This window comes from Sus scrofa, chromosome 9 (genome assembly GCF_000003025.6).
Source record: "Sus scrofa isolate TJ Tabasco breed Duroc chromosome 9, Sscrofa11.1, whole genome shotgun sequence".
NCBI classification, from domain to species: domain Eukaryota; kingdom Metazoa; phylum Chordata; class Mammalia; order Artiodactyla; family Suidae; genus Sus; species Sus scrofa.
The window spans coordinates 21,733,946-21,760,387 of record NC_010451.4 but is presented as its reverse complement, the minus strand read 5'-3'; the positions used below and the strand labels follow the sequence as shown (position 1 = coordinate 21,760,387).

The 26,442-nt window shown below is 37.7% G+C and overlaps 1 protein-coding gene across 2 annotated transcripts in view; it reads left to right on the top strand.

Annotated features, from left to right (window-relative positions):
* The window catches only part of CTSC (cathepsin C), a 35,169-nt gene that overhangs the window by 1,409 nt on the left and 7,318 nt on the right, over window positions 1–26,442 (top strand). The window contains exons 2-5 of one of the 2 annotated variants that reach the window (XM_003129741.3): window positions 810–955; window positions 18,146–18,312; window positions 21,652–21,807; window positions 25,086–25,201. In XM_003129741.3, the coding sequence (XP_003129789.1) occupies window positions 810–955; window positions 18,146–18,312; window positions 21,652–21,807; window positions 25,086–25,201 (585 nt within the window). Of the gene's footprint in view, window positions 1–809; window positions 956–6,714; window positions 6,800–8,687; window positions 11,116–18,145; window positions 18,313–21,651; window positions 21,808–25,085; window positions 25,202–26,442 lie in introns of those variants that run through there. The other variant, XM_013979241.2, reaches the window with a different exon arrangement.

Genomic DNA, 26,442 nt, shown 5'->3' with positions numbered 1-26,442 from the left:
AGAACACAGACTGCCAGGTCATTTGTTACTAAAACAGACTTATAGGACTGTCCAACTCCAGATAACTGTAGCATTTCATAATCCTGGGCATCATAACCATTTTTTCTTTTGAAAATTGAAGCTGGAGGTCCAAAGCAGAAGACAAGGGATTTGCACATTTCTGTCACAGAATCTCCTCTTTCAGAGTATTAATTCCGAAATGTGGAAAATATGAGTCCCCACTTTCTGAAGGCTAAAAGTTTAGTTCCTGTCAGTAGAAGTTAGTTCTACAGGCTAGAAACCACAAGTTTGCTGAGTTCTTTAGAAGCATTCACATTCTGAGGTTCTAAACTGTAGAGCCATTTAAAAGAAAGATACCCCATTTCTTCTCTAAAGAGATCATTCCCTTTATTCTTCTGATCTGATAGGTCTTTTTATATTTTTACAGTTCCCCTTTTTGACTACCATTTTGTCTTCTCCCCATTTCTGCCTGTCATTTTCAACATCCCCCCTTTCTCCTTTTCGTCAGTGGAAAAATTTCTAAAGTGTTTGTTTGCTCTGGTAATGACTGTACTGTTCTCTCTGCTGCTGGGCTCCTTCATATATCTTTCGAGCCTTCATTTCAGTCTTGCCTTAGATTCCTCTGGGATTATCCAGAGGAAGGCCATAAAATGGGGAATCATAGCTTCACAAGCCAGATCTACCCAAATCAGAGGTAGCAGGAAAGGAAAGCAGCTTAAAAAGATTAGAAATTAGAGAGGGGATTTTTTTTTTCCCCTCCTGTTGAAGTTCAAATAATTTTCCTTTGTTGTGCATTTTCTTTTCTTTAGGACCACCAGAAAAAAAAGTAGTGGTGCACCTTAAGAAGTTGGATACAGCATATGATGACTTTGGCAATTCTGGACGTTTCACCATCATTTACAATCAAGGTTTTGAGATTGTGCTGAATGACTACAAGTGGTTTGCCTTTTTTAAGGTTAGTTCTGTTGGGATATGCATTCATATTTTTAATGATCTGATACCTGAAAACTTTTCTAATAAAGAGACACTTGGTATTTTAGCTTTAGATTAAGATGATAGCCAGAATTGATACATACCACTTTTTCCAAGAGAAATTAGATGGTGTAATTTTGCCACTTTATTTGAAATTATGACTTTGATAGCTTTAAAAAAACACATCTGATCTGTGTTGGTTATTTTGATAAGTATGAGTAGATTCTTAATTTATTTTCTTTATTACTACACATTGATTTCTAAACATTGATTTAGTCACTTGGTTTGTACTGAATCTGTAGGAAAGATAGAGATTTTATAAATTTCTTTATCTTAGGGTTATTGTACTGTCCTCTTGTTAGCTCTGAGAAATTGATGTAAATGACTCATTGAAGTAATATACTAAATATATAACACACTAAAATACTTATAAAATATATGATAAATATAAAATATATATAATTATACTACACTAAATATATTAATGTGAATAACTTAGTTGACTAAACTAAGGCATTGAGATAGCACTGGAGTTACTCCTTGGGTTAAAGTAAAAGGTAGCCCAGCCAGGCCAGCTTGTTTGCTCTTTCACTAGGGAAAAACTATTGTCCATTCTTAGAGCCTTACTCATTGCTTCTAATTATAGTCACACTCTAGGTTAACATAGTTGAGCACAGATTGCAATCCATCCCTGAAAGCCTTCTGAAGTTGGAATGTTTCCTGTTAGAGTAAATTGTTAAACTAAATTGGATCCATAAGCCTGAGAATAGCTGTTTCTTATTACAGAGTATGAATAAATAAAGACAGGCTTTTTCAAAGGATAGGGTCTATAGCCTAAAACATCTGGTAAGAGTTAGCCAATTACAGGGATTCGTGGGAAAGTGAGAGAATGAGTCCATTAAAGATGGTGGAAGACAAAGCACCAGCAAAACACTAACTTCTAAATTTATCCTGATTCCTCACAGGGGTTGGGACTTAATCACTAACTATGATATGTTATTAACATCTGAACCAACTAAATTTCTTAGAATAAAAACAGCAAATACTTTTTCCTATGAGGACCCATTTTTTAACAGGAAAAAAGAAAAAAGAGATAGAAAAAGTTATCTCCTCTCACCTGGACTGGCTGTTTGATATTCAGCTTGTAGGAACCAGTCTTTCTATGCTGGCTGTTGAGGGCCAGCTGTCTGTTTTATTGGTTGAAGCCTACGCTTGACCAATTATTAAATATTTTTTAATGTTACTCATAGATACTATGGGTTTTTTGTTTGTTTTTATGGCCGCACCTGTGGCACATGGAAGTTTCCAGGCCAGGCGAGGGATTAAATGTGAGCTGCAGCTGAGAACTCTGCTGCAACAAGGGATCCCTTTAACCCACTGTGCTGGGTCAGGAATTGAATTGCACCTCCAAAGCAATCCAAGCTGCTGCAGCTGGATTCTTAACCCACCGTGCCATAGGGAGAACTCCAATATTATGTGTTTTTAAAATCATAGCAGTATCTGTATGAATTTTCAAAACTGTAGTATCTATGCTGTAGATGAGAGTCCATCTGAGTATAATTCTTGGTCTGCATATTGACGAGCCTAGGCCTTTGCAGACCTCTTGTAGATACTCTCCTACGCCCTTCAAAGGTTCTTTGCCTTCAGGTTGGGAGCAATTGCCCATGGAACTGATGTACAAGGAAAGAGATATTCAAGACAGTCCTTACTGTGTACCCTCCCTCCTCCCCCTCTTCCTCTTGCCCCTCCTTTTCCCTCCTTCTCCTTTTGTTGATACAAGATAGGTACTTAAGCAATATTTGTTTAAAAATGAAAATGAAGTAGAATTAAGTTGAAGAATAGATGGAATACATTATTTAAGTACAAGATAGGGTGCCGTATATAAATAGATGAGTAAATAGTTTTATCCATTTGGCTTAGAAAACTTTTCATTCCTCACTTTTGTAGAAATTGGAAAAATAGTGGGGAAAACTTCTAACGTCATGGTTAACTACCTGAGAAATAATGAGAAATAAGGAAGAGCAGTTACCCCTCTGTTAGTATTTTCCCTGTCAGTTTGTCTGTTTGCAGCTTGAATAGGAGCCTGGAGATGGTGAAGACCGAGGAAATGGCTGGTGGATAAAGAAGGAATTGGAACACTTCTTTGTACAGTTGACCCTTGAACAACACAGGTTTGAATTGCATGGATCCACTTTTACAGAGATATTTTTCAATAGTAAATATCTCATTACCACAAGATCTGAGGTTGGTTGATTCCTCAGATGTGGAACCCTGTCTGTGGAGGGCCAGCTATAAGTTGGTTTTCAACTACTTGGAGGGTCAGTGCCCCAAACCCTGTGTTGTTCAAGGGTCAACCCCTATTTCTCTTTAATTCACAGAGTAAGCAATTTTTTTTTCCCCCATTACTTCAGAACATTAGTTGCAGGTCAATAGAAAACCACTTTTTCAAGCCAAATAAAGTTATCAGTGTACTCAGCCATAAATGGGAAGAGTCCATATATATACTGTTGTAGGGGAGTACCCTACCTGATCCTATGTTTCTGGATGGCGTTCCCTCATTAGGAATAAAAATAGGAAGAGTGTACTTCTGCTACTGATAGCAGTATATATTTTAAAGTGTCAATCCGGTAAGTTCCCTTTGTGGCTCTGCTGGTTAAGAACCTGACTGGTATCCACAAGGATGCAGGTTTGATCCCTGGCCTTGCTCAGTGGGTTAAGGATCCAGCATTGCTGCAAGCTACAATGTAGGTCGCAGATGTGATTTAGATCTGGGGTTTCTGTGGCTGTGGTGTAGGCCAATGGCTGCAGCTCCAATTCGACTCCTAGCCTGAGAACTTATATATGCCTTGGGTGCAGCCCTAAAAAGAGAAAAAAAAGGGTTGATTTGACCAGAACCATTATCAGGACCATGTTTTTTCCTGCTGAAAAATCAGCCACTCTTGTCAGTAGGTAGGCCTTGTGATAAGGATCATTATTTCAATAAGCAGAGTAGAACAGACACAAGATACTAGATTTCATTTGTTTCCCTTAACATAAGTAATTCAAGATAAACATGTTTTGCAGAGTAATAAAATGCCATCTTCTCTTAGCAAATCCAACTGAATATGTAATGAGGAGCAGCAGCATTTAACAAATTTAAGAAAAATGATAAAGTGGAGCTGATTTTACATAATAGGATAGACACTGTGTGACACTTAACTTAAAAAGCTTGCTGGGTTTTACTGTTAGGCACCTGAGTATTTCCTATAGTGGTGCTGGGCAAATCATGCAAATCATGCTGGCTGTGTAACTCAAGAAACCGCATCTAGATAGCGCATCTATTTCATAAACAAAGCATACGGGATTTTTTCCTGTAAGTTTTAGAAAGTATCTTTTACTTTAAAATTTATTTTTAAAATGAAAGAAAATTATCAGAACTTACCCAGTATTTACTACTCGAGTGTCTTATGTAAACTACAACATAACCCACTCAACCTATTTATTGCTGTTGCAGAAGTATCTGACAAATTTTTGCCATTTATACCCTCCACGATTATCCTACAAATCAGTTGGATTTCCAGATCTCTCCATTGACCCATACCACCTCTGAGTCCTTGTTTCCTTTTGCCCTCTTCTGATATGCTTTCAGGAGATTTTTTTTTCTTAGAGTGTTCCTGCTAGAGTTTGCTGAGTAGGTAATACATGCAGGGTATTCCATTCGGCTCGCTCCACCTTGTTCCCCAGGTTAGCCTGTAGCTCTACAGAGCAAACAGCTTCCACATCATTCTCCCTGCATTCCAGTTGTGAAGCTATAGTGATCCTATTCTCTTGCTAGGAATTTGCTTTATTATGTTATCCTTATTCAGGCCTCACTTGGAACATAAGCAGAAGTTTTCATGATTTGAGGTTCCTAAACCTTTTTTTCCTTGGTTTTAACTGCCTAAGAAATCGGGAGTGGGGGATCTTTTTTTTTTTTTTTCTTTTTTACATGTGACTTCAAGCTAAATAAAAGCTTGGAAGGAAATCTTGACAGTGAAAATTTTTGTATAGTTTTGAGTTAGGCAGGAAGCACTAGGTTTATATTTTTAAAAGACACTTTTTTTCTACTCAACTTCCTGCAGACATTGTGATAAGAACACTTCATGGGGTTTAGAAACGCAAATGAATTTAAGGTTCATGCAGGCAGATAACCTGAGCATTTGAAACAACTTTATGTAAAACAATGAAGCGTAATTCGACCTGTGGCAAAATGGAAATTTTCCTAGAGACATTCAAATTCAATTTTCCTCTAAAATAATGTGCTGGCCAAAATAAAAAGACAGTACTATCTGCAGGTCATTTTTAAGACGATCAAATTTTAATAGCATTACCATTTGGTTATAATTAGCATGCTCCAACAAATGTGTACCCTTTAAAAGTACCCGTAGATGAAAAACAGCCCATCTCTTATATAAAACACACAATGTAGCAAAACAATATAAAGGACGTTTAACTATGGCTGACTTTTTGATAGGTAGCTAAGTGATAATGTTTTCTTCCTTATGCTTTTATGCACTTTGTTCATTTTTTATCACAAGCATGTATAAAGCTCTTCTACACTATCCTCTATCAGACTGCCGAGGTAAGGAGTGGAATGAAAACAAACATGGCTCCGAAGAATGCCCTTGAGTTGAAGAGGCTTTCTAACTTTTACTATTTTCTCATTTTACTTTCTCTGAGGCTGTAAAAGGGAGAATGAACTCAGATTTTATTTTGAAGACTAAGCTACTCAAGGGCTGAAGATGCATAGAAGGGAAACTAGAATCATTATGGATGGAAATTTTATTTGGTGATACTCAAGCAAACAGTAAAGTTTTTGATTTCTTTCCTTTTTCTTTTTATGGCCGCACCTGTAGCATATGGAAGTTCCCAGGCTCGGGGCTGAATCAGAGCAACAACCACAGCCACGGCAACATTGGATCCTTAACTCACCGAGTGAGGCTAGGGATAGAACCCACATCCTCACAGAGACCGCACTGGGTCTTCAGCCTGCTGAGTCACAACGGGAACTCGGAACTTCACTGATTTCTAATTAAGTTTTTGTTTGGGACCCACCAACTTTACTACAACTATAAGCTTAAAAGCACTACCATGAATATTTCTAAAGCAAGTTGGTACTCAAAAAAAAAAAAAAAACAAAAACCAAAAAACAGAATGTTGGAAAATCCGTAACAGGGGATTTATTTGCCCATTTTGTGTGCTAGTAAATTTCAAGCTTGTTGGAACAGCCAGAAATGTCAATCATGGAGTTCCCTGGTGGCTCAGCAGGTAAAGGATCTGGCATTGTCACTGCTGTGGCATGGGTTCCATCCCCGGCCCAGGTACTTCCACATGCCACAATTGTGGCCAAAAAAAAAGAGGGAAAAAGAAAAAAAAGAAATGTCAATATGTGTTTCTACAGTGGCACAAGACTCCCAAAAGCACTTCCCAAATCCTTCTTTGGAGTCTTGTGACATTTTTCCACTGTGCCTTCTGGATTCATTTTTAAGTTATAATAATTCAACTTTTGGAATATTTGCTATTGGGATAGATTTACTTGTTTTACTATAGAGTCAACACAGAAAGATGAGTTTGTCTTTTTAAAAAATAACTTGATGTCTACTTTTAAATGTATTTAAAAAAAACCCCAGAAGTTTAGCACTTATTTCATGCCTAGCTATTTGTTTTCTTTTGATGCTTTATCTCAACATAATGACTCAGTTTTCCATTGTAAACCCTTCATAGGATGTCACTGATTTTATCAGTCAGTTTTTCATGCAACTGGGAACTGTTGGGATATATGATATGCCACATCTGAGGAACAAACTGGGTGAGCTCCATTGAAATATTTTAAACGTTCTTATTAAAAGCAAGCTTCCTTCCTCCCTGGTTGTTTATGCAAGTCAACTTGTTTATTCATCAGGGAGAGGAAGATGGATTCAGGGAGATTATGGTTTTCATAGAGATTTCTTGCTTGAACCTGCTTATTCGCTCCTTCTTACCTGCCTGCACTATTTCACTTTAGTATGTTCTGTTGGCACACATCTAATTAGTTTTCTCAAGCACAATGCTCTTAACATAAGTGCACATTAAACCAAAAGCTGGCTCCAAGTTAAGTTCACATCCTTGAAATAGCAATACTGCCCAAGGTTGCTGGTAAAGACCCAAGAGGCACCAATGTGAGGCCACAGTGTTTTAGTTCTGTCTTCATTAGGGAAGGTGGCTCTTCCAGAGAAACTGACATACCTGTCACTAATCCCTATGAGACAACACCCATCTTTTTTTCTTATTTTTTATTTTATTTTATTTCATTTTTAGGGCCACACCTGTGGCTTATGGAGGTTCTGAGGATAGGGGTCGACTCAGAGCTGTAAGCTGCTAGCCTCTGCCACAACCACGCCAGATTGAGCCGCATCTGCGACCTACACCACAGCTCATAGCAACGCTGAATCCCTAACCCACTGAGCCAGGCCAGGGATCGAACCTGCGTCCCCATGGATACTAGTCAGATTCGTTTCCACTGAGCTATGACAGGAATTCCTCATCTATCTTTTTTTAAACTGGTCCCTTCTCAGAACAGATAATGACTAGGGAGAAAAGGATCTTTTTCATTCATTATATTCTCCTCACATTTTCAGAACAGATGTTTAAATCACTGTTCTCACTGGATCCATAAATTTAGGTGTCTAAAATTTTGATGGAAAAATGGGTGATTAGAGAGTGAAGTTGATAGGGACTTATCCTCCCTTGCATTTTACATAACAATTTTTCTCCTTTCCCTTCTTCTTTTACTTAGCTCTTAAGTAAGGAAGTGAGATATGAAAAAGGGAACTGGGGACGAGTGTTGAAAGACCACAGCCTTATCCTGTATCAGCTTTTTCAAAGTGTTTAGTGGACCAGCAGTGGCCACACATCTGCCAGGAAGGAATTGCTCATAAGTTCTGTCACTTCATCTTGTTAAGCTTAAAAGGTTGTTCTAGGCAGCCACTAATAACAGATCAAAGTGAAAATTAAAGTTGAAACTAATAAGCTGTTTTTCTGTATTTATTTCTTACAGTTGAATAAGTTAAATAGATTGCATTAAAATAACATCCTTTAAGAATTTTCTCAGAATCTTTAGTATCCTGTATGGTGGTAGCTGAGGAGGAAGATTCAATAGGAAAGATTTCCAAAATAAGTTTACCATTTTTCCCCTCACAAAAAATAATCTCAGAATGCAGTTTACAAGATTTTTGCCTTAAAACTCATTCTTCCTCCTAATTAAGAAGACACCTGTACCAGTAGAAAAGCTAGGCTTTAGTATTTGCTTTGAAAATGGGATAAATAGCCTTGTACCTGGAAATACATGTTAAAGTAGCATTAAGCTTACATTTAGAATTGGAAAGGTATACATGTTGCTATGTCTGGGTTGCCAGATTAGCAACCTAGACATTTAAGTACATTTAGAAAACTTTACTAGGTTTATTAGGTAGCATTTAATTTAAAATGCATCTGCATGTGCTTCTCGAGCATGTTGGCTGCATGCATGTGTTGCTTAAGCATTCAGCTTTTGAGATTGGCAGCTTTCTGTGAATGTCTTAAACAGCATTAAAAAAAAAATACCAGCATCTTAAATACTAATTACTGGTATTTTTTTATTTAAATTAATATGAGTAAACATTTTTAAGAAACAGTGTGATCCTTGTTGGCTTGTAACTCTAGTTTTTATTGTCTTTTAGTTATTAAATAGAGCATCTGTTGAGGGGCTCTTTAAAACCACAGCCAAAAACAGACCTTGGGGCTCAGAGGGAGAGCAGCATGCAGCCGTGGACCTGCCTACCTCTAACAGCTAGCAGAGGCCTCTAGCAGCTACAGTCCCTTCTGGAGCCTTTATGTGCATGTAACATGCAGAGGAGTCCTGGTAACCTACCTCCAAGGCAGCTGCCCTCCTGAACATTCCTTGGAAAGCAGCAACCACCATTTTGGAATGTGAACAACCAAAGACTACACAGGAAAGAGGAAAAAAAAATCTGGAAGTCTTAGGTGGCTTCACCATACAGCCTTTGAATAAACGCAATCATACCCAACGTATTTTTCTCTCCCCCCCCCCCTCGCTTTTGATTACTCTTCTGTTGAAATGATTTTTTTCCAAATCTTTACTGCTTAAGACGTAAATTATTTGTTTTGTTCTGTTCACAGTGCAAATTTTACTCACAGCTAAATGATCTTCCCGAGTCCTTCTGTAATTACCTTGAAGAACTCCAACATCTATTGTAAGAAAATCAGGCTTCAGAATATTTTGAGATGTAGATACATTATGGGTGGGAAGGTGGCCCCAGAGAGGACACATTTAGGGGAGAGGGCTTTCTCAACTGAGCCAAACTGCTGAAAGTTGTTTTTTTGCAGACAATAGGCCTGCAGTATCCCTATCTAGAAAGATGGTATGATTATTATACTTTTTTTTTTTGCTTGTTTTTTGATTAGGTGGCAGCCTTGTGCCAAGAACTTGACATACTCTCATCTTTCAAAAATCCTATAAAGTAGATACTACTAGCTTCATTTTACAGATAGGGAAAATTATTCTCATTCAGTGCTTACACTCACACAGCTTCTAGCTGTAAAATGATGTGGGCTATTTATCAAGCCTGTTTCACGAAGTATTGATACCTGAAGTCAAATTTGGGTAGAATTTCTGGTGCCTCCCAGTCTGTAGGCATCACAAATGTTCCTTCAATGCACTGCATTGGCTTCTATTGAAATTTTAGGAGAATTGACTTGAAGCTTATGTTTCCTTACCAAATGAGGCCACTTACTTTCTTTCCTAAGCCAGAGTCCCTTTATTCAAGACAAAAATTTACTTTCTCCTTCCCTTCGTAGGTTGCCAAATTGGAAGGAGAGTTTTGGAAACTTCAAATGAAGTACCCTTGCCAAATGGACTTCTCTTAATTACACTATTGTTCAAACTGATTGCTATCTTTTAGCTTTTTCCTGCTAAACAATGGACTAGTTTCCACCTTAGTTGTTTAGAATTGTTTAATACCAGCCTTCATAAACCAAAAATGTGGGGCTACGCCTAATCCATATCACCTGGTAGGACTTTTCCCCTGCATCCCTTGAATTCCTCTGTGAATGGAGGAATCTTCCTCTGCATAGTAGGCTCTCATCATTAATTGGTTTGTATAGTTTTCTATGTCATTTGAGAGGCACTGATCTGTTCTGGGAAGGTTATATCTTATAAAAGATTAAGTAACAGTACATCTGACTACTACTTGGGTATTTTCTTCCATCCTGATAATTCTTTTTTCCTTTTAATGATTTTTATTTTTTCCATTATAGTTGGTTTACATCCTGATAATTATCACTCAGGACCTCAAGGCCACCTCTGTGAAACTCCCTGGCTCTCCATTGGTGGGAGGAATGCCATTATTTTGGTTCCAATTGTACTTTGCAGGTATCTCTGCCCTGGTAGTACTAACTCTGCTGTAAATTGAACTATTTGATAGCATATTTTCTTCTTCCAAACTGAAAATCTGTGTTTCTCCCTACATATCTTCACCTATTGCATGCAGATCTTTATCTTGGGACTTTAGTTTGGAAAATTATCCATATTTCTTCTGTCTTTTGAAAGACATTACTTTCAGAAGTAATACCAACTTACAAAGAATTGATTCTGTAGGGCTCTAGAGGCACAAATCAGAAATGGTGCTATGTTTATATTTTAGGTTGTCTGTCCTAAAAAAAAAAAATACCAGGTTACATGCCTCCAGAGTTCTTTCAGAGTTGTGTGTTTTCAAAATGACTGTCTGGATGTAAATACTGAAAAAACAACCAATGTGTATGAAAATATATTTAACATGGCATTTAAAAACCATACCTACTAAACTGTTGGTGGTGGTGGTTTTTTCTCTTGTTTCTTTGAGTAAATTTGCATGTAAATGTTTGTACTGATTATGGAAGAGAAGACTTGGGTACAAAATTGTAGGTATATGTGTCAGAAGGCCCCATAGCAGATGACTGTTGAGCATTCTCTGTTGTAATTGTCTGTCTTTTAAACTCCATGAGGGCATTGATCAATTACTGACCATTTTATTCTCTATGTATAGCACAATATGTGATAAATAACAGGCCTTCAATAAATATTTGTACGAAAGTGAAAACTGGATAATACATCATTGTTGTGTTATTTTATTGTTGTATTTCTGAAAGAATTGTTGCCTTTGTGTTCTTAGGGGCTATGGTGGACCCTTAGGGCACATTTGTTGAGTGACTTTGTAGAAAACTGATGAGACTTTTAAAGTTTTATTCTGCTTATTTTTAATTTTTGTGTGAGACTACAGAAGCAATAGAAGGCACGGAATTAAAAATAGTAAAGTGCTAACGTTCAGAATTACTGAAAACTAAATTAACTGTCAGGGAAAATAGTGATGATTGCAGTGGTTCCCCAAAGCCTGGATAACCAAGGACTCCAGCTAGCCTAGAATACTGTAAGTTATACCCCAACCCTATAAAGCATCAGCTAAAGATTAGAGTAGATGAACTCTAAAAATTCTTCAGACCTCACACTTCAAGAGTTTATGAGCAAGTAAGTGAGGGATGAGTCAAGGGATTTTGGCCACCCCCATGGGTGTCACATTGCTATTTTCTTAGCTAGTATTGGAACATAGATTTTGGTTTAAACTGAATATCTTTTGGGCACCAGAATAAATGGGCACCCTCCATTTTCACATGTAAATCCAACTGCCAATTCCTTTTATAAAATGCTGGAAGATACTCTGTTGCAACCATTGCAACAATTTCCCTGGCAATTTCACAATTCACTGAAATTCAACTTTTTAAATAAATGGTTAAATCTAGTTAGTAGGAAGAAAACTAGAGCTAACCCTTGAAACTGACAGAGGGAAGTTTGTTTCTGAGGAAAGACGTGACACTCTTAGGTGGACTGGCAAAATATCACTTGAGTAAAATGTGCCTTGTTCTTTGTTGTCATCTAGTGGCCGTCTTCACACTCCAGACCTAACAGCAGGTGGAAATAGTTAATCTGCACTTACATACACTAAACAAAGGGCAAAAAGTTGAATAAACATTCTGTTCTTCAGTATTACTCAAATGTAATCTCTGTTCATGTGTTATGTGTCTTTAAACCACTGAACTTTATGAACCATGTTCTTTTCTGACATGGTGAATGATCTTGATGGCTTAGACCTAGCGGTCCGAATTTTTTGTTATGTATTCCACAGTGTGTGTACATATGTTTTAAAACATATGAAATATTAAATGATTAATATTTGATTTATTTATTGTCACAAAAAATGTGTCCTGCCAAAATCTATTTCATGATGATTTCTTTGAAAGTAATATAAAAGTATGTTTCATTATCATGATTTTGTTGCCAGGAGAAATGTAAAGATTTCTGTTACGGATAAGTATCATTACCACCAAGTTTCAACATTTGGAAACAATTTTCTGATTAAAATCTTTTAAGTAAAGAAGTTTAGTTTTGACATGTTAGTAGAGTTCAGAAGAATTACTGTTTGGTGTTTAATGTTAAATGATGACAATTTAAATGGACAAATTTTAAAACAGACATTTGCTCTATTAAAAAAGATTAAATAGTGAATACTGCAGTGCTGGAACTATTTCAAAATATCTCTTTTCAAAAACTTTTTTTTTTTTTTTTTGCTTTTTAGGGCTGCACTTGTGGTATATGGAAGTTCCCAGGCTAGGGGTCGAATCAGAGCTACAGCTGCCGGCCACAGCCACAGCAATGCAGGATCTAAGCCACGTCTTCAACCTATACCACAGCTCACAGCAATGCCAGATCCTTAACCCACTGAGATCAAACCTGAATCCTCATGGATGCTAGTCTAGTTCGTTAACCACTGAACCATGAAGGGAACTCCTTTTTTTTTTGGAGTATAAAATTTTTTTGATGGCATAAATAAAGTCTTAAACAACTCTGTATCTCCCACTGTAACAGATGGTAGTGTTTATACTGTTATTTGTTTAGTGTTTTAAAACTTTTCAAACTCTTCAAACTTCAGTGTTGTCTTTTATCCTTGATAAGAATCCAGTGAAGTGGATATTATTCCTATTCTCAGGAGGCTCCTTAGTTGTGACTAGCTTATGGTTACATAAATGTTAAGTGGCAGAACAGGGATTTAGAGGGTAAAGTCCTTTTTACTAAACTGCATTTTTTTCATAGCCAGTTCATTACTAAAGGAAGTATTCAAATATTTCCTAAATATAATCAAGAAAACAGTGGAACAAATGATATGATTCCCACCCCTACCCCCAGTATCAAAAAGCAGTTGAGTAAGAGATCTAGGATAAATAAAGTTATGAACTATCCAACCTTTTTTTTTTTTTCAATTGGTTATTATTACTAGGTAATTGGATAGAATTGGGATAACTGATAAAGTGAATGAGAAATTGAAGAGGGCGGTTTTGAGAATGTTTGGCAATGGTAGTTTTGAAGAAGCAACTAGATAGTTACTGAATCCTAGCAGTTTTCTAAACTTAAGTGCTAGGGTGTGGAGTTTTTCAGATGTTATGCAATTATCTACTTGTTGCAATAAAGGTTGTCATAAAGTAACAGAAACTTAAATTATCCCATCTGTGCAAGGCAGTATTCAGAGACTGATGTTTATATAAATAAATGAAAACCCTTAGGAAAAAGTGGCTACATTTCAAGCTGGATAGTGTGGCCAAAATTTCAACTTAATTGGTAATAATGTTAGAGATCAAATAAGATTTATCTTACAATACAGGGGAAATGACAGATACTTTAAGAACATTCAAATCAAGGAAGTAACAGGGGCACAGTGTGTGGTCCTCTCGGAATTATGGTCCTGAGCTTCTGGGTGGGAGGCGGGAATGTAAATACCTCTTTTCTACTAAGTTGTAGGAATCCTGCACAGTGTATCAAAGCCCTCTCCTACCTTTCAAAAGGTAATTTCAGGCTCTAAAAAACCAAATTGTTTTAGATTGGGAAAACTACAGAATAATATAAAAAAATTTAAGGAGTTCCTGTCGTGGCTCAGTGGTTAACGAATCAGACTAGGAACCATGAGGTTGTGGGTTTGATCTCTGGCCTTGCTCAGTGGGTTAAGGATCCAGCATTGCTGTGAGCTGGGGTGTAGGTTGCAGACGCGGCTCGGATCCTGGTGTTGCTGTGGCTCTGGCGTAGGCCGGTGGCTACAGCTCTGATTCAACCCCTAGCCTGGGAACCTCCATATGCCAGGGAGCGGCCCTAGAAAAGAAAGACCAAAAAAAAAAAAAAAAAAAAAGATACAGAAAATACAGAGACAATAGGTTACTTGTTCAGGATCACACAGCCAGTAAGAGAGAGACTGAATCCAATCTAGGTTGTCAGGCCTGTAGAGCATGTCCTTTACCTCTGCCCTATATCAAAAACCCAAAGCAAAAAGGTAAAAAGACCGAACTAGCCAAGATAACATAGGTACCTGAACAGTGGGAAATGACCATGAGGGCTGCTGGAGAATTCACGTGGCCCTTAAAAGGGTCTTGGGCAACAATTTGGATCTGACTCATGAGAGTTTCCAGTTTTTGTTCTGTTTTTCAGAAAATGAGTAAAGCAATGATTTTTATAAACTTTGAACTCATATTTTAATTCTCTCTTCTCCATTTAACTTTGCAAAGTCACTTTCCATGAGGAAAAAAATGCCTCTTATCCCAAGGAATCATTGTGAGGCTCACACATAGATGAAAACCTTTGTAGACTGCTCAAGCCTTCCCTGCATGGTTTCTAGGCATCTCCACCTAGCCAGTGCTTTCGGTAACTGACCTATATGTGTACTTCTCTAGCACTTTGAGAGAAATCAAAGGCTATGAGGAAATGGTGCATGGTATTGAGAAGAACGCTTAGTTCTGGAATCTTTATAAATTCTGGTCCCACCAGTTCCTTTAGATCTTTTTTTTTTTGCCCCTGAGACTGTATTATCTTTATGTTATCTTGCACCTCTAAGATTCATAAGTAATCTGTAAAATGTTTATAAAGTATGATGTGACAGGTAAATGTTACTATGGTCCTATAGTTCTATAATATTGAAGATGAAGGGTACAGAGTCGTTGAACAAATATGAATGGTAAGGGTCTGCAGCACAATTGCTCATCTCTGGTGATTTTTTTTCCCCCTCCAATCAAAATAACAAGTCATCCTTTCCCTCACAGGGGAAGTTATTTGGTGTTAGTGATCATGCCTATAACTGACTAGTTGTGCCAGCTAGGCGAACGAAACCACACATGGGGCCTGTTTCTTCTAACCTGAATGCCCCTAACTCTTTTGCTATGTTGGGACAGTCATTTCATCTGTGATCTAAATTTCTGCTTCGATGGGGAAATTTCTCAGGCTTTTCCAAGCATGGTTAACTGCTAAACCACAGGATTTTGGTTCAGATAAATAACCACATTATTTACATGTTCATTTATTTCGTTGCAGTCCCAATGTCTTAAGGTCTGGGGCTACATCAATACGTATGTGTGTGTATGCCAGCATCTAGTGTGTGATGCCTGGGAAATGTTACAGTACCAGTAGTATTTGATAAATAAATGAAAGGGCTTAGCAAAAAACAAAATAGGTTATATAAGTAATGATTTTTTTTCAGGAAGTGTAGTCATAACCCCTGACAGATCAAAGTTAGCAGCCTCTAGTAACATCTGGCCATTCCTCATAAATGTCCTCCTCTAGGACTTTGTAGGCTTTGAGTTTCATTCTTAGGAAATAATATTTTTTTAAGTCATGAATTTCACAAAACTTATATAACTACCTCCATTTTGTAAATAAGCAAGAAAATCCTACCCGAAGACCCACTTCACTTTTCATTTTCATAAAAACCGTATTTCACAAAAATTTTACTACTTGCATTCCACTTAACTACTTACTGTCTTCTAATTGTTTCCTCTTAATAGATCATGGGTTTTCTTTTCTTATTGTTCTCTTGAGAGGGATCCGTAAACTTTCTTACAGGGCCAGATAGTAAATGTTTTAGGCTCTGTGGCAGCTCCTCAGTCTTGCTGCCATAGCACCAAAGCAGCCAGAGATAAGATGCTGTAAACACGGAGGCCTGGCTGTGTTCCAGGGAAACTGTATTTATACGTATAAAAGCAAGCAGTCTTCCCTAGACTTAGTTTGCTCACCTCTTTGCTATATCTCATATTTATATAACATTTTAAATGATAAATATGAGGAGGGGTGAGCCAGACTGGTGCTAGTGAAGGTATTCTTACCCTGAGTAGGGAGACAGGCTTCACAGTATCACAAGCCACCAAGATGGAAGCAAAAGTACATATGCATGGTCCACAGTAACTTATGTGGAGCTTAGTGGGCAGTGAATCCCAGGAGGCAGACCTAGGTCTTTTAAGGCCACACGTTTTTAACTCTTTGCCTAAATATGATTTGAATTTAGAGAGATGCAGTAAGGTAGTTTTGCCTTTAAGTTCAGTTTAGCCCACCCATTCCTTTAAATTTAGGGCTTGCAAACTACAGGCCTGTTTTTGTAAATAAAGTTTTATTGGAACACAATGTGGTTTGTTCATTATGTATATATACCCAGTGCACCTTTCACACTGCAATGGCAGAACTGAGGGGTTATGGCAGAGGCCTTATAGCCTGCAAGCTTTAAAATATTTACTACTTTGCTCTTAAAGAGACGTCTGCCACCCCCCTGTGCACAGGTAAAGTAGTATCCACCACAGTAGATTAAGAATCCACAAACAACATCCTGTGGGCCAAAACCAACCTACTGTGTGCTATTGTAAAGAAAAGCACTGAAACACAGCTGCCTGCTGTGCTGATTTATTCCTGTTGCCTTTGACTGTTTTTGTACTTCTGTTCCATTAAATTAAGTCAAAGCCTGAAATTGTCTGTGCCCTAGTTCCTTCCTAGAGAACTTAGCATCCATTTTTTTCCCTTTCTTTCCTCCCATGCTCTCCTCTGTCATTCTAGATTATGCATCTTTCCTCCATGAGAACATGTTATTACATGAGGGGGTTTAGGCTTTGGAACCAAAGCATCTGAATTCAGATCCTGGATCTATCACTTTATACAGTCGACCCTTGAACAACACAGGTTTGAACTGTGCTGGTCCACTTATATGCAGGTTTTTTTCAATAAATATGTACTACAGTACTACATGAGCTGAAGTTGGTTGATTCCTTGGATGCAGAACTTGGGATAAGGAGGGCTGACTGTAAACTTATACATGGATTTTTGACTGCAGGCTGTCAGTGCCCCTGTGTTTAAGGGTCAATATATAGCTATTTTTCAGTATTAAATGAAATAAGGCAATAGGTCATACTAGTGAAATAGTGGAGAGAATATTTAATAATCAGGTTACTTTAGCTCCTTTTTTGATTTAGAATATCCTAATAAATGGGGAGGCTGACAGAAGAAAATGTAATTCTGTGGAAAATTTTCATCCTTGGTTCTTGTATTTTGCTGGAATGAATCTTCTCAGGGGAAAAGTGTATGTAGTCTGACAAACTGAGTGGAATTTTGTTTCTGTCACTTAACAGCTCTGTTAGGTAGGAGATGCTTTTCCTCTCTGATCTGAACCTCCACTGACTCGCTGGCAAAATGGAGTTTATTGGTGCCTGTTTCCTCATAGGCTTACTGTAAGGATTAAAAGACGTAGCTTTTGTAAAATGCCTGGAATGGGGCAGATGCTCTAAAAATGTTAGTTTTTTTTTTCTTCCTTTTTTCTTAACCCACGGCATATGGAGGTTCCCAGGCTAGGGGTGGAATCAGAGCTACAGTTGCCAGCCTACGCCACAGCAACGCCAGATCCGAGCCATGTCTCACCACAGCTCATGGCAATGCCGGATCCTTAACCCACTGAGCAAGGCCAGGGATCGAACCCACACCCTCATGGTTCCCAGTCATTTCCACTGCACGACGGGAACTCCTAAAAATGTTAGTTTCTTTCCCTGCTTAGAAGTGTTTTGTTGTGTAAATTTTGCTTGGTGCTCAATGATGCTCATCTTAGAGAAGTTTATTTCTCTTTTTCTAGAATAATTCTCAAACTGTAACCTCTCAGGGCAAAGTTTTTGTTTTGGTTGGCAGAGACTGGTCCCTAAAATGAAATGAAAAAGAGCACTTTTACTGTGAATGGGAGACAAAGAATCATACCTGAGAGAGGGGCAGATTCATTAGGCTTTTCCTTTGCTTATTTGATTGCAGTATAAAGAAGAGGGCAGAAAGGTAACCAGCTACTGCAATGAGACCATGACTGGCTGGGTGCATGACGTGCTGGGCCGGAACTGGGCTTGCTTCACTGGAGAGAAGGCGGGAAATACCTTTGAAAAAGTGAACGTGAACACAGCACACCTTAAGAGTCGCCAGAAAAAGTGAGTTGTCATAAATAAAAGATCCACTTAGTTCTTTCTTTTTCGTCTTTTTAGTGCTGCACCCGCAGCATATGTCAGTACCCGGGCTAGGGGTTGAATTGGAGCTGCAGCTGCCGGCCTACGCCACAGCCACAACAATGCCAGGTCCAAGCCACATTTTGTGACCTACACCACAGCTCATGGCAATGCCAGATCCTTAACCCACTGAGCAAGGCCAGGGATCGAACCCAAGTCCTCATGGATACTAGTGGGTTTGTTACCACTGAGCCACGGTGGGAACTCCACTTAGTTCTTTATACTATGTATAAGTATGTGTCTACATTAATTCTTGGAAAATTTAATTATGTAAAATTTATTTGACTTAGAAACATAAGCCATGTTATATATCACATTACTGGAAAAATACACTGAGTGATGTAACTGTGAGAAAAAAGTATTCTTTCAAAGCACTTCAAAAGTAATGGACCTATGATGGCTTTAAAGAATATTTAAAAGGACCACAGCACAGAAGTGGTTTACACAGAAAAATTATTCTATTTTATTTTTTTGGCCGTACCAGGGGCAGGTGGAAGTTCCAGGCCAGGGATTGAACCTGTGCTGCACTTGCGGCTTGTGCTGCACCTGTGGCAACGCTGGATTCTTAACCTGCTGCACAAGGGAACTTCTGAAAAATCATTTTATTGTTGCTATGTAATATGTTGCATAATACTTTTAGATATATATGTCTATGTTGCAACAAATATAGGCGATGCCAATTGAACATAAATTTTAAACAAGGTAATAAATAACTGAAGTTATTTGTATTTATGTAGTGTATTACTTTGCCAGGGCTGCCATAATAATGTACTACAGATTGAGTGGTTTAAGCAAAAAAATGTTCTAGAGGCTAGAAATCCAAAGATGAGGGGGTTAACAAGTTTGGTTTCTTTTGAGGCCTCTGTCCTTGAGACCTTGCAGTGGCTGTCTTCTCACTGTTGACCCTACATGGTCATCCCTTTGTCTGTGTCCTAATCTCCATTTCTTATCAGCACTGCAGTCACATTGGATTAGGGCCCACCCATATGACCTTCTTTAACCTTAATGTCCTCTTTAAAGGCTCTACCTCTGAATAGTCACATTCTGATGTCCCAGAGTTTAAGACTTGAACGTATGAATTTCAGAAGGACACCATTCCACTTAGAACGTGCAGTTAATGTTTTTTGTTGAGTTATATCCATTTTAAGTAACTGTGAACCACACAAGAGATTTCAGATTTGATTAGTTTGGAAGGAAAAGATAAATAGCATATTTTGTTTTGTTTGGTTGTGAAATCCACTGAAAGAGCACATGAACGAATCATCCAAAGCTAGGCCACACTGGCAGTGAATCACTGCATCAGAGAAATGGAGAGAACATGAGTTCAAAGAGGACCAATTCATCTGCTCCATTTTGAATTTAGCTTTTAAATTGCCTTTGCTTGAGTTGATGCTAGAGTAACACATTTCCTGTGAAGCTGTTCATGTTTCACCCTACTATTTAGGATATATCGTGTGTGCTTTACTTTTCCGCTATTTCAGACATTGCCTCATTTAGTGAAGAAGCTAATAAACTAGAGTGCTCAGAATCTTTGTTGTCTCACTTGTAAAATAAGTATTTAGGACTGTATTACGTCAGGGTCTCTTTTAGCTCTTACTGATCTGGTTTCAATATATATATTTACAACTTAAAATTTACTCCTGTGTCTTTAAGAAACGACAACTATAATTTGTTTTTGTTGTGTGTTAGTTCTGTCACAAGTAGAATAGAGGCAGCTTTATAATCTATTTAATAAAGGCACCTCACTGATTTCAGACTTTGCAACAAGTAGGAAAGACCTTTGATAAAAACATTAAAACATTTTCAATGTGGTTGCACATTTTTGTTATTATTTTCAGGGCTTCTACATTTTTTGACAAATATTAAAATGCTCTGTTAACCTCTAAATTAAAAGAGGAAGAAAATTCACAGTATGCCCTTAATATTACTCAGGTTAGGTAGATCTTGCTTTGCACAACTGAATGTTAATATAAGTCCCGGATATTGAGTGACACGTAAGTCACAGAATCCTTTTTAGTAGCATGATGAATTCTATAATTCCTAGCACCTGGCATATAGGTACGATACATAGTTAAGGTAGATGAGTAATCATCTTCCTCAGTTTACTTGCTTTGTAAACATGCTGTGTATGTGTTAGATTTGTTTCATCTATACCCAAGCATTTGGCATCAGGTAAGCCAGTACTTCGCAGATTTTAATGTTATTGTGAATCATCTGGGGATCTTGTTAAAAACGTAGATTCTGATTCAGGTGTCCTGGCTTGAAAACGAATCTGCATTTCTAGCAAGCTTCCAGGTGGTGCTGTAGATAATAGCTGAAGAACCAAATTTGAGTAACAAGGATATATAGCAAATATCCATATGGAACAATTTTTTTTTTTTTTGCATCATGTGGTTAGGATGCTTGCCATGCTATATATACACTGTATGCAGTTCTGCTGTCTTCCCTTTAAAAAAATTTTTTTTAAAGTTTACAAGGTTTATTGCAGAAATTATAGGAGGTAGAGGAAAGGTGATGACCCTCTGTCACCACCCAAGGATCACCTCGGTTGTATGTACTTGTGGTATAAGTATATATGTACACTTTCACACAAATTGGTTAATTCTGTATAAACTCCTTTGATATTCTGCTTTGTTGTTTAATACAGTGTGAATATTCTTCCATATCACTAAATAATTGTACAGACCCTTTTTTTTTTTTTTTTTTGCTTTTTATGGCCACACCTGTGACATTTGGAAGTTCCCAGGCTAGGGCTCAAATTGGAGCTACAGCTGTTGGCCGACACCACAGCCATAGCAATGAGGGATCTGCGCCTGTCTGTGACCTCCATCACAGCTCCTGGCAACACGGGGTCTTAACCCACTCAGTGAGGCCAGAGATCAAACTTTCATCCTCATGGATACTAGCTGGGTTTTGTAACCTGCTGAGCCACAATAGGAACTCCTCTTCCAGACCTTTTTACTGAATACACAGTAAATGAAGTGCCATTATTTATTCAATCAATCCCTTATCATAGAACATTTATTTATGTTCATAATCTATCACTAGATTGTGCTTCACTGAACATCCCTACACACACATCTTAGTTCACTTGGACTTTTACTTCCATAGGATACATTCCAATTCCAGGCTATTGATAGAGAGAGAGATATATCCAGTTACCTTCCTGAAAGATTTTACCACTTCTCACTCAGGCCCAGAGTATAAGTGCCTATTTTAAATCAGTAAAGAGTATATCTTAAGTTATCTTACTTTTGTTGGCAGGTATTCTAATAGGCTCTACAAATACAACCATGACTTTGTGAAAGCTATCAATGGCATTCAGAAGTCTTGGACTGCCACTGCGTACATGGAATATGAGACTCTTACCCTGAAAGAGATGACTCAGAGAGGTGGTGGCTACAACCAGAGACTCCCACGGTAAGAAAGCGCATCTCTTATCACTAATAAAGACATCTGCGTTGATAGTATCTTCCCTTCCAGCCAGCTTTCCCTGGGTTGCTTATCATTTTATTGGTCATCCCAACTTAAACTTTTTAGGTTATCTTTTCTCTGTCTCCCTCTTCTCCTTATAACATACTCTGATGTTTTCCAAGTCCTACTTATGGGTTTTGCTTTCATAGCATCTGCCACTTCCTTTACTCTCTTTCCATTTCCTACACTTTGGCTTAGGGCTTTGTCATCTCTAGCCTGTATCACAGATCAGCTTCTTGCCTTTTGTTTCTTTGGTCTCTTCCCCTCCCAGACCCCATTTTTAGCCATTATATGAAATGCTGCCAGTTTCATCTTCCTATACCCAGCTGTGGTTTGGTATCTACCTATTATCAAATAAATAAATTTAGCCTGGTAATCAAAGCCATCTAAATTTGACCTCAACTATATTTACTACCTTGACCTGCTTTTAAACAATGTGACCAAAAAATTACTGAAAACTTTCATTTACCTCAATTCATGACACTCCCTTTGCCTCAAATACCCCTGAACTTGGCCATAAAAACTGTTAAATTTGCCACCTGTAAAAATCACAAAATCATTTCATTTTAAGGTCCAGCCAAAAATGCTCCATATTTATCAATATACTTCTATTACCCTCAGCCAGAGGAGCATTTCCTATGTTTAGTTTACATACCCTATGTTGTATTTCTTTTGAAAAATTATATTGTTCTTTGAATTTATATAGTCAGAAATTTGATAGATTTCTTTTGTTCCCTCAAAACTATAAGCTGGATTTAGCAGAGTATGTTGTACCTTAACATTTGTTCAATGGCCAAGCATATTCCTGTGATACTGTATCTTGCTGCAGGAGAATCTGATGGAACTGAAGGGTAGGAAAGCCAATCAGAAGCTAATGGGACTCCATAAATTGAATATAGATAGGTTATTTTCTCTTAGTACATTGATGCATTTTCTAATATTCAGAGAATACATGATTATTTCCTTAGTATCAGTAGAGTCCTTAGCCCCAATTTTATTGTTTAAACAGACCATCGATGAATTAATGATTAACTAAAATGCATTGCTAACTTTTTATCTGCAGACTAGTAATCCCAATGGTATGGCATTTTTCAGCTGTGAGACTGTATGGAGTTTTTTCCTGTCCAACTGATAGCATTCTCTCATAATTCTACCCCTGTCTCAAAAGAATCTTGTACAGTGTTTCTCAAAGTGTATTCTAAGGAATGACTAATCCATGAGATGCTCTGGTTAGTCAGAATTGGGAAAGGGAGCATATGGTATCCCTTCTCAGATTCAGTAAAGCAAAAGAGCCATCCTGTGTCTGTGTGAGGCAGGAAGTTGACACCTGTTCAGTAATAATCCAAAGGAGCACTCAGAGGAGGTGATGTCAGCATTTGAACTTAGAGAGACGGGCGCTCCTATCTGAAAGATTTGAGCCCCCAGACGCTATTACTTTGCCATGGTCATGTGCCACGTTTCTGAAGAACTCTTTTGTGCTTTTCTCCCTCCACCCGACTACCTTGGTTTTAGAGAGGGGATAGTTTTATTAAGGCCTGCTTTTAAGGCTATAAGTCTCCATAGAAGGTTTAAGATAAGGAGACAGATTTAGGTGAAGTGGGAAATGCCGAGTCAGACATTGGGTCTAGCTGCCTGGTTTTCAGTAGCATTTAGTATATAAATTAGTTCTGTTGAACGAATCCAGTGGCATAACAGACTCTCAACTTGAAGTTTATAAACTGTGAAACTACTTAAATTATAGAAAAATGAATTGTTTATGCACATCTCTTGAGTCCAGAGCTTCCTCCAGATTCTTAAAAGAAACTGGACCTAAATGATTAGAAACCAATAATGTATAGTGGGCCTAAGATGTTTGTAATTCTCACTTCTCCATCTCCCCAATTCCTCTTTCACTCTCTTCATTTTCACACCACTGAGCTTCAGTTGTCACATTGCTTTTATTTCATCTGTGTATGCAATGATGGGCAAACAATCTGCCTTATGAGATGTTAGGAAGAAGGAAATTAACATTTAAGTCATCCAGTGGGAGTTCCCTGGTGGCTTAGCAGTTAAAGTATCTGGCATTGTCACTGTTGTGGTCAGGTTTGATCACTGGCCTGGGAACTTCCACATGCTGTGAGTGCAGCCAAAAAAACAACAATAAAAAAAAACATCTAAATCATCTGTTTTGTGCCAGCTAGTCATTTAAATGTATATTTAGTTTTAATGACATGGGTGATGATGCTGATGGTAATCATCCTAATAGCCTAATAATTTATTAAGGACTTATCCGAGACAAGGCACTGTTTTTAAGCACTTGTTATTCACTATTACATCGAAGTGTCATAACAGTCTTTTGAGGCAGTTATTATTATACCCTTTCTTTTTACTGCCTCACCTGCAGCATATGGAAGTTCTCAGGCTAGGGGTGGAATCAGAGATACAGCTGCCTGCCTACACCACAGCCACAGCAACACCAGATCCAATCCGCGTCTGGGACTTACATCACAGCTCGTGGCAGTGCTAGAACCTTTAATCCACTGAATGAGGCCAAGGATTGAACCTGCATCCTCATGGATACAGACAGGTTTTTAACCTGCTGAGCCAAGCCAGGAACTCCCGGATTATACCCATCTTAATAGGAGGTGATCATAGTTTTGTGATACTAAGTTCTTTGACAAATGTCACACAAGTAGTACGCGGTAAAGCCATTGGTGGCCATCTTTGTGTCTTTTGTTTGTTGTTTATAGAGCTAGTCTGCCTGTTTCTACTTAGATCTTTTATTTCTCTGCCTTCTTCATGTCTTTTACAACCACCATCGTCACCATTTCCTGGGTCAAACATCAGTAATTCTTCTCTTTTCTTTAAATCCTCTGTAGGCCATCTTCAATTTACTGCATCTACTTTTTTGTTCGAAATCTGCCAAGAGTAAGAGGATGTAGCTATTTAAACCTACTAAAATTAGCAAGAGCAATATACAAAACCAGTATGGTTTCACAGGGCAAAATTACTACATCCTGAAAAAGAAATGGATAATTTATACAACTTAGTTTTATAATCAACACATTGTATAACAGACACGTTACTGTGTAGCAGATACATGGAAACACTGATGGACAAGTGCTCTTTGGATCTGAGTCAATATCCTAGCCAGCCAGCTGGTTGAAATCATGGAATTAGAAGTTAGGAAGTCATCCTCAAAGGAAGGAATATATTTTGATGTCAGATGTCTGTTTCCACCCTAGGCCCAAACCTGCACCAATAACTGCTGAAATACAGGAAAAGAGTTTGCATTTGCCAGCATCCTGGGACTGGAGGAATGTTCGTGGTACCAATTTTGTTACTCCTGTTCGAAACCAAGGTAAAAAAAAAAAAAAAAAAGTGTTAATTTTTACTTAATTCATTCTGAAATATTTATTGAACATATACTATATGTCAGTCTCTCAGAAAGATTCTGAGGATAGAGATGAAATAGATATGATCCACTTTGGCAAAGAAATGGAAAATGTATAGCCAATGAATACCTACTTCTTCCTTTTGTACCCATGATAGATTTTGGTAACTGATTATCTCTCTGGCTGAGCTCAACATTTCTTCAGTGACTTTCTCAGTATATGTTCCAGGTAGCTAATGAAATTATTAGAGTGATATGTGAGCCAAATTCATTTGCTGTCCTAGTCACAGAGATTTGTGTAGAATCAAAGAATTGCATGTGACTAAAATTAGTCTTTGCAAGTGGTTTATTTAGAATTGAATCTTTTTTTTTTTTTTTTAGGTTGAAGTATAGTTGATTTGCAGTGTATTAGTTTCAGGTACACAGAGCATATACATATACAGCATATAAAAATATATATTCTTTTTCAGATTCTTTTCTACTATAGTTTATTATAAGATATTGAATATAATTCCTTGTGCTATACAGTAGTTCCTTGTTTATCTTTTTGTATATAACAATGGGCATCTGTTAATCCTAAAGTCCTAATTTAGCCCTCTCCCTTCCCCTTTCCCCTTTGGTAACCACAAGTTTGTTTTTTATATCTGTGTGTATTTCTGTTTTGCAAATAAGTTCATTTGTATTATTATTTTTTAGATTCCACATATAAGTGATATCATATATTTGTCTGTCTCTGCCCAACTTAGAGGAATAATCTGTAGGTCAATCCATGTTGCTATAAATGCCATTATTTCACTTTTCATGGCCAAGTAATATTCCATTACACACAGACACATGCACACCCCATTTCTACTTTATGCTGGAATGCTTTACTACCAATCCTCCCACTCCATCTCCTGGCTATCCCCCATCATTTAGTCTTCAATTACTATAGGGACCCAGAAAATCTGTCCTTATATTTTTTTCCTGGTAGATTTTTTTGAGCTGTGTAAGGACTTTTCAATTGACTTTACATCAGGATATGACATATAATGGTAAGTATTAACTCAGCTTCCTGAATAGTAGCCTCCAGGCAGAGCCCAGATTTACCAAAATTATCACTATACTTGCATTTTACCAGTTTTTTCCAGACATTAGATATAGTATGAATAGGTTTAATGACTCTTCTTCTAATAGCACTTGATACCACATTATCTTATCCTAAATTT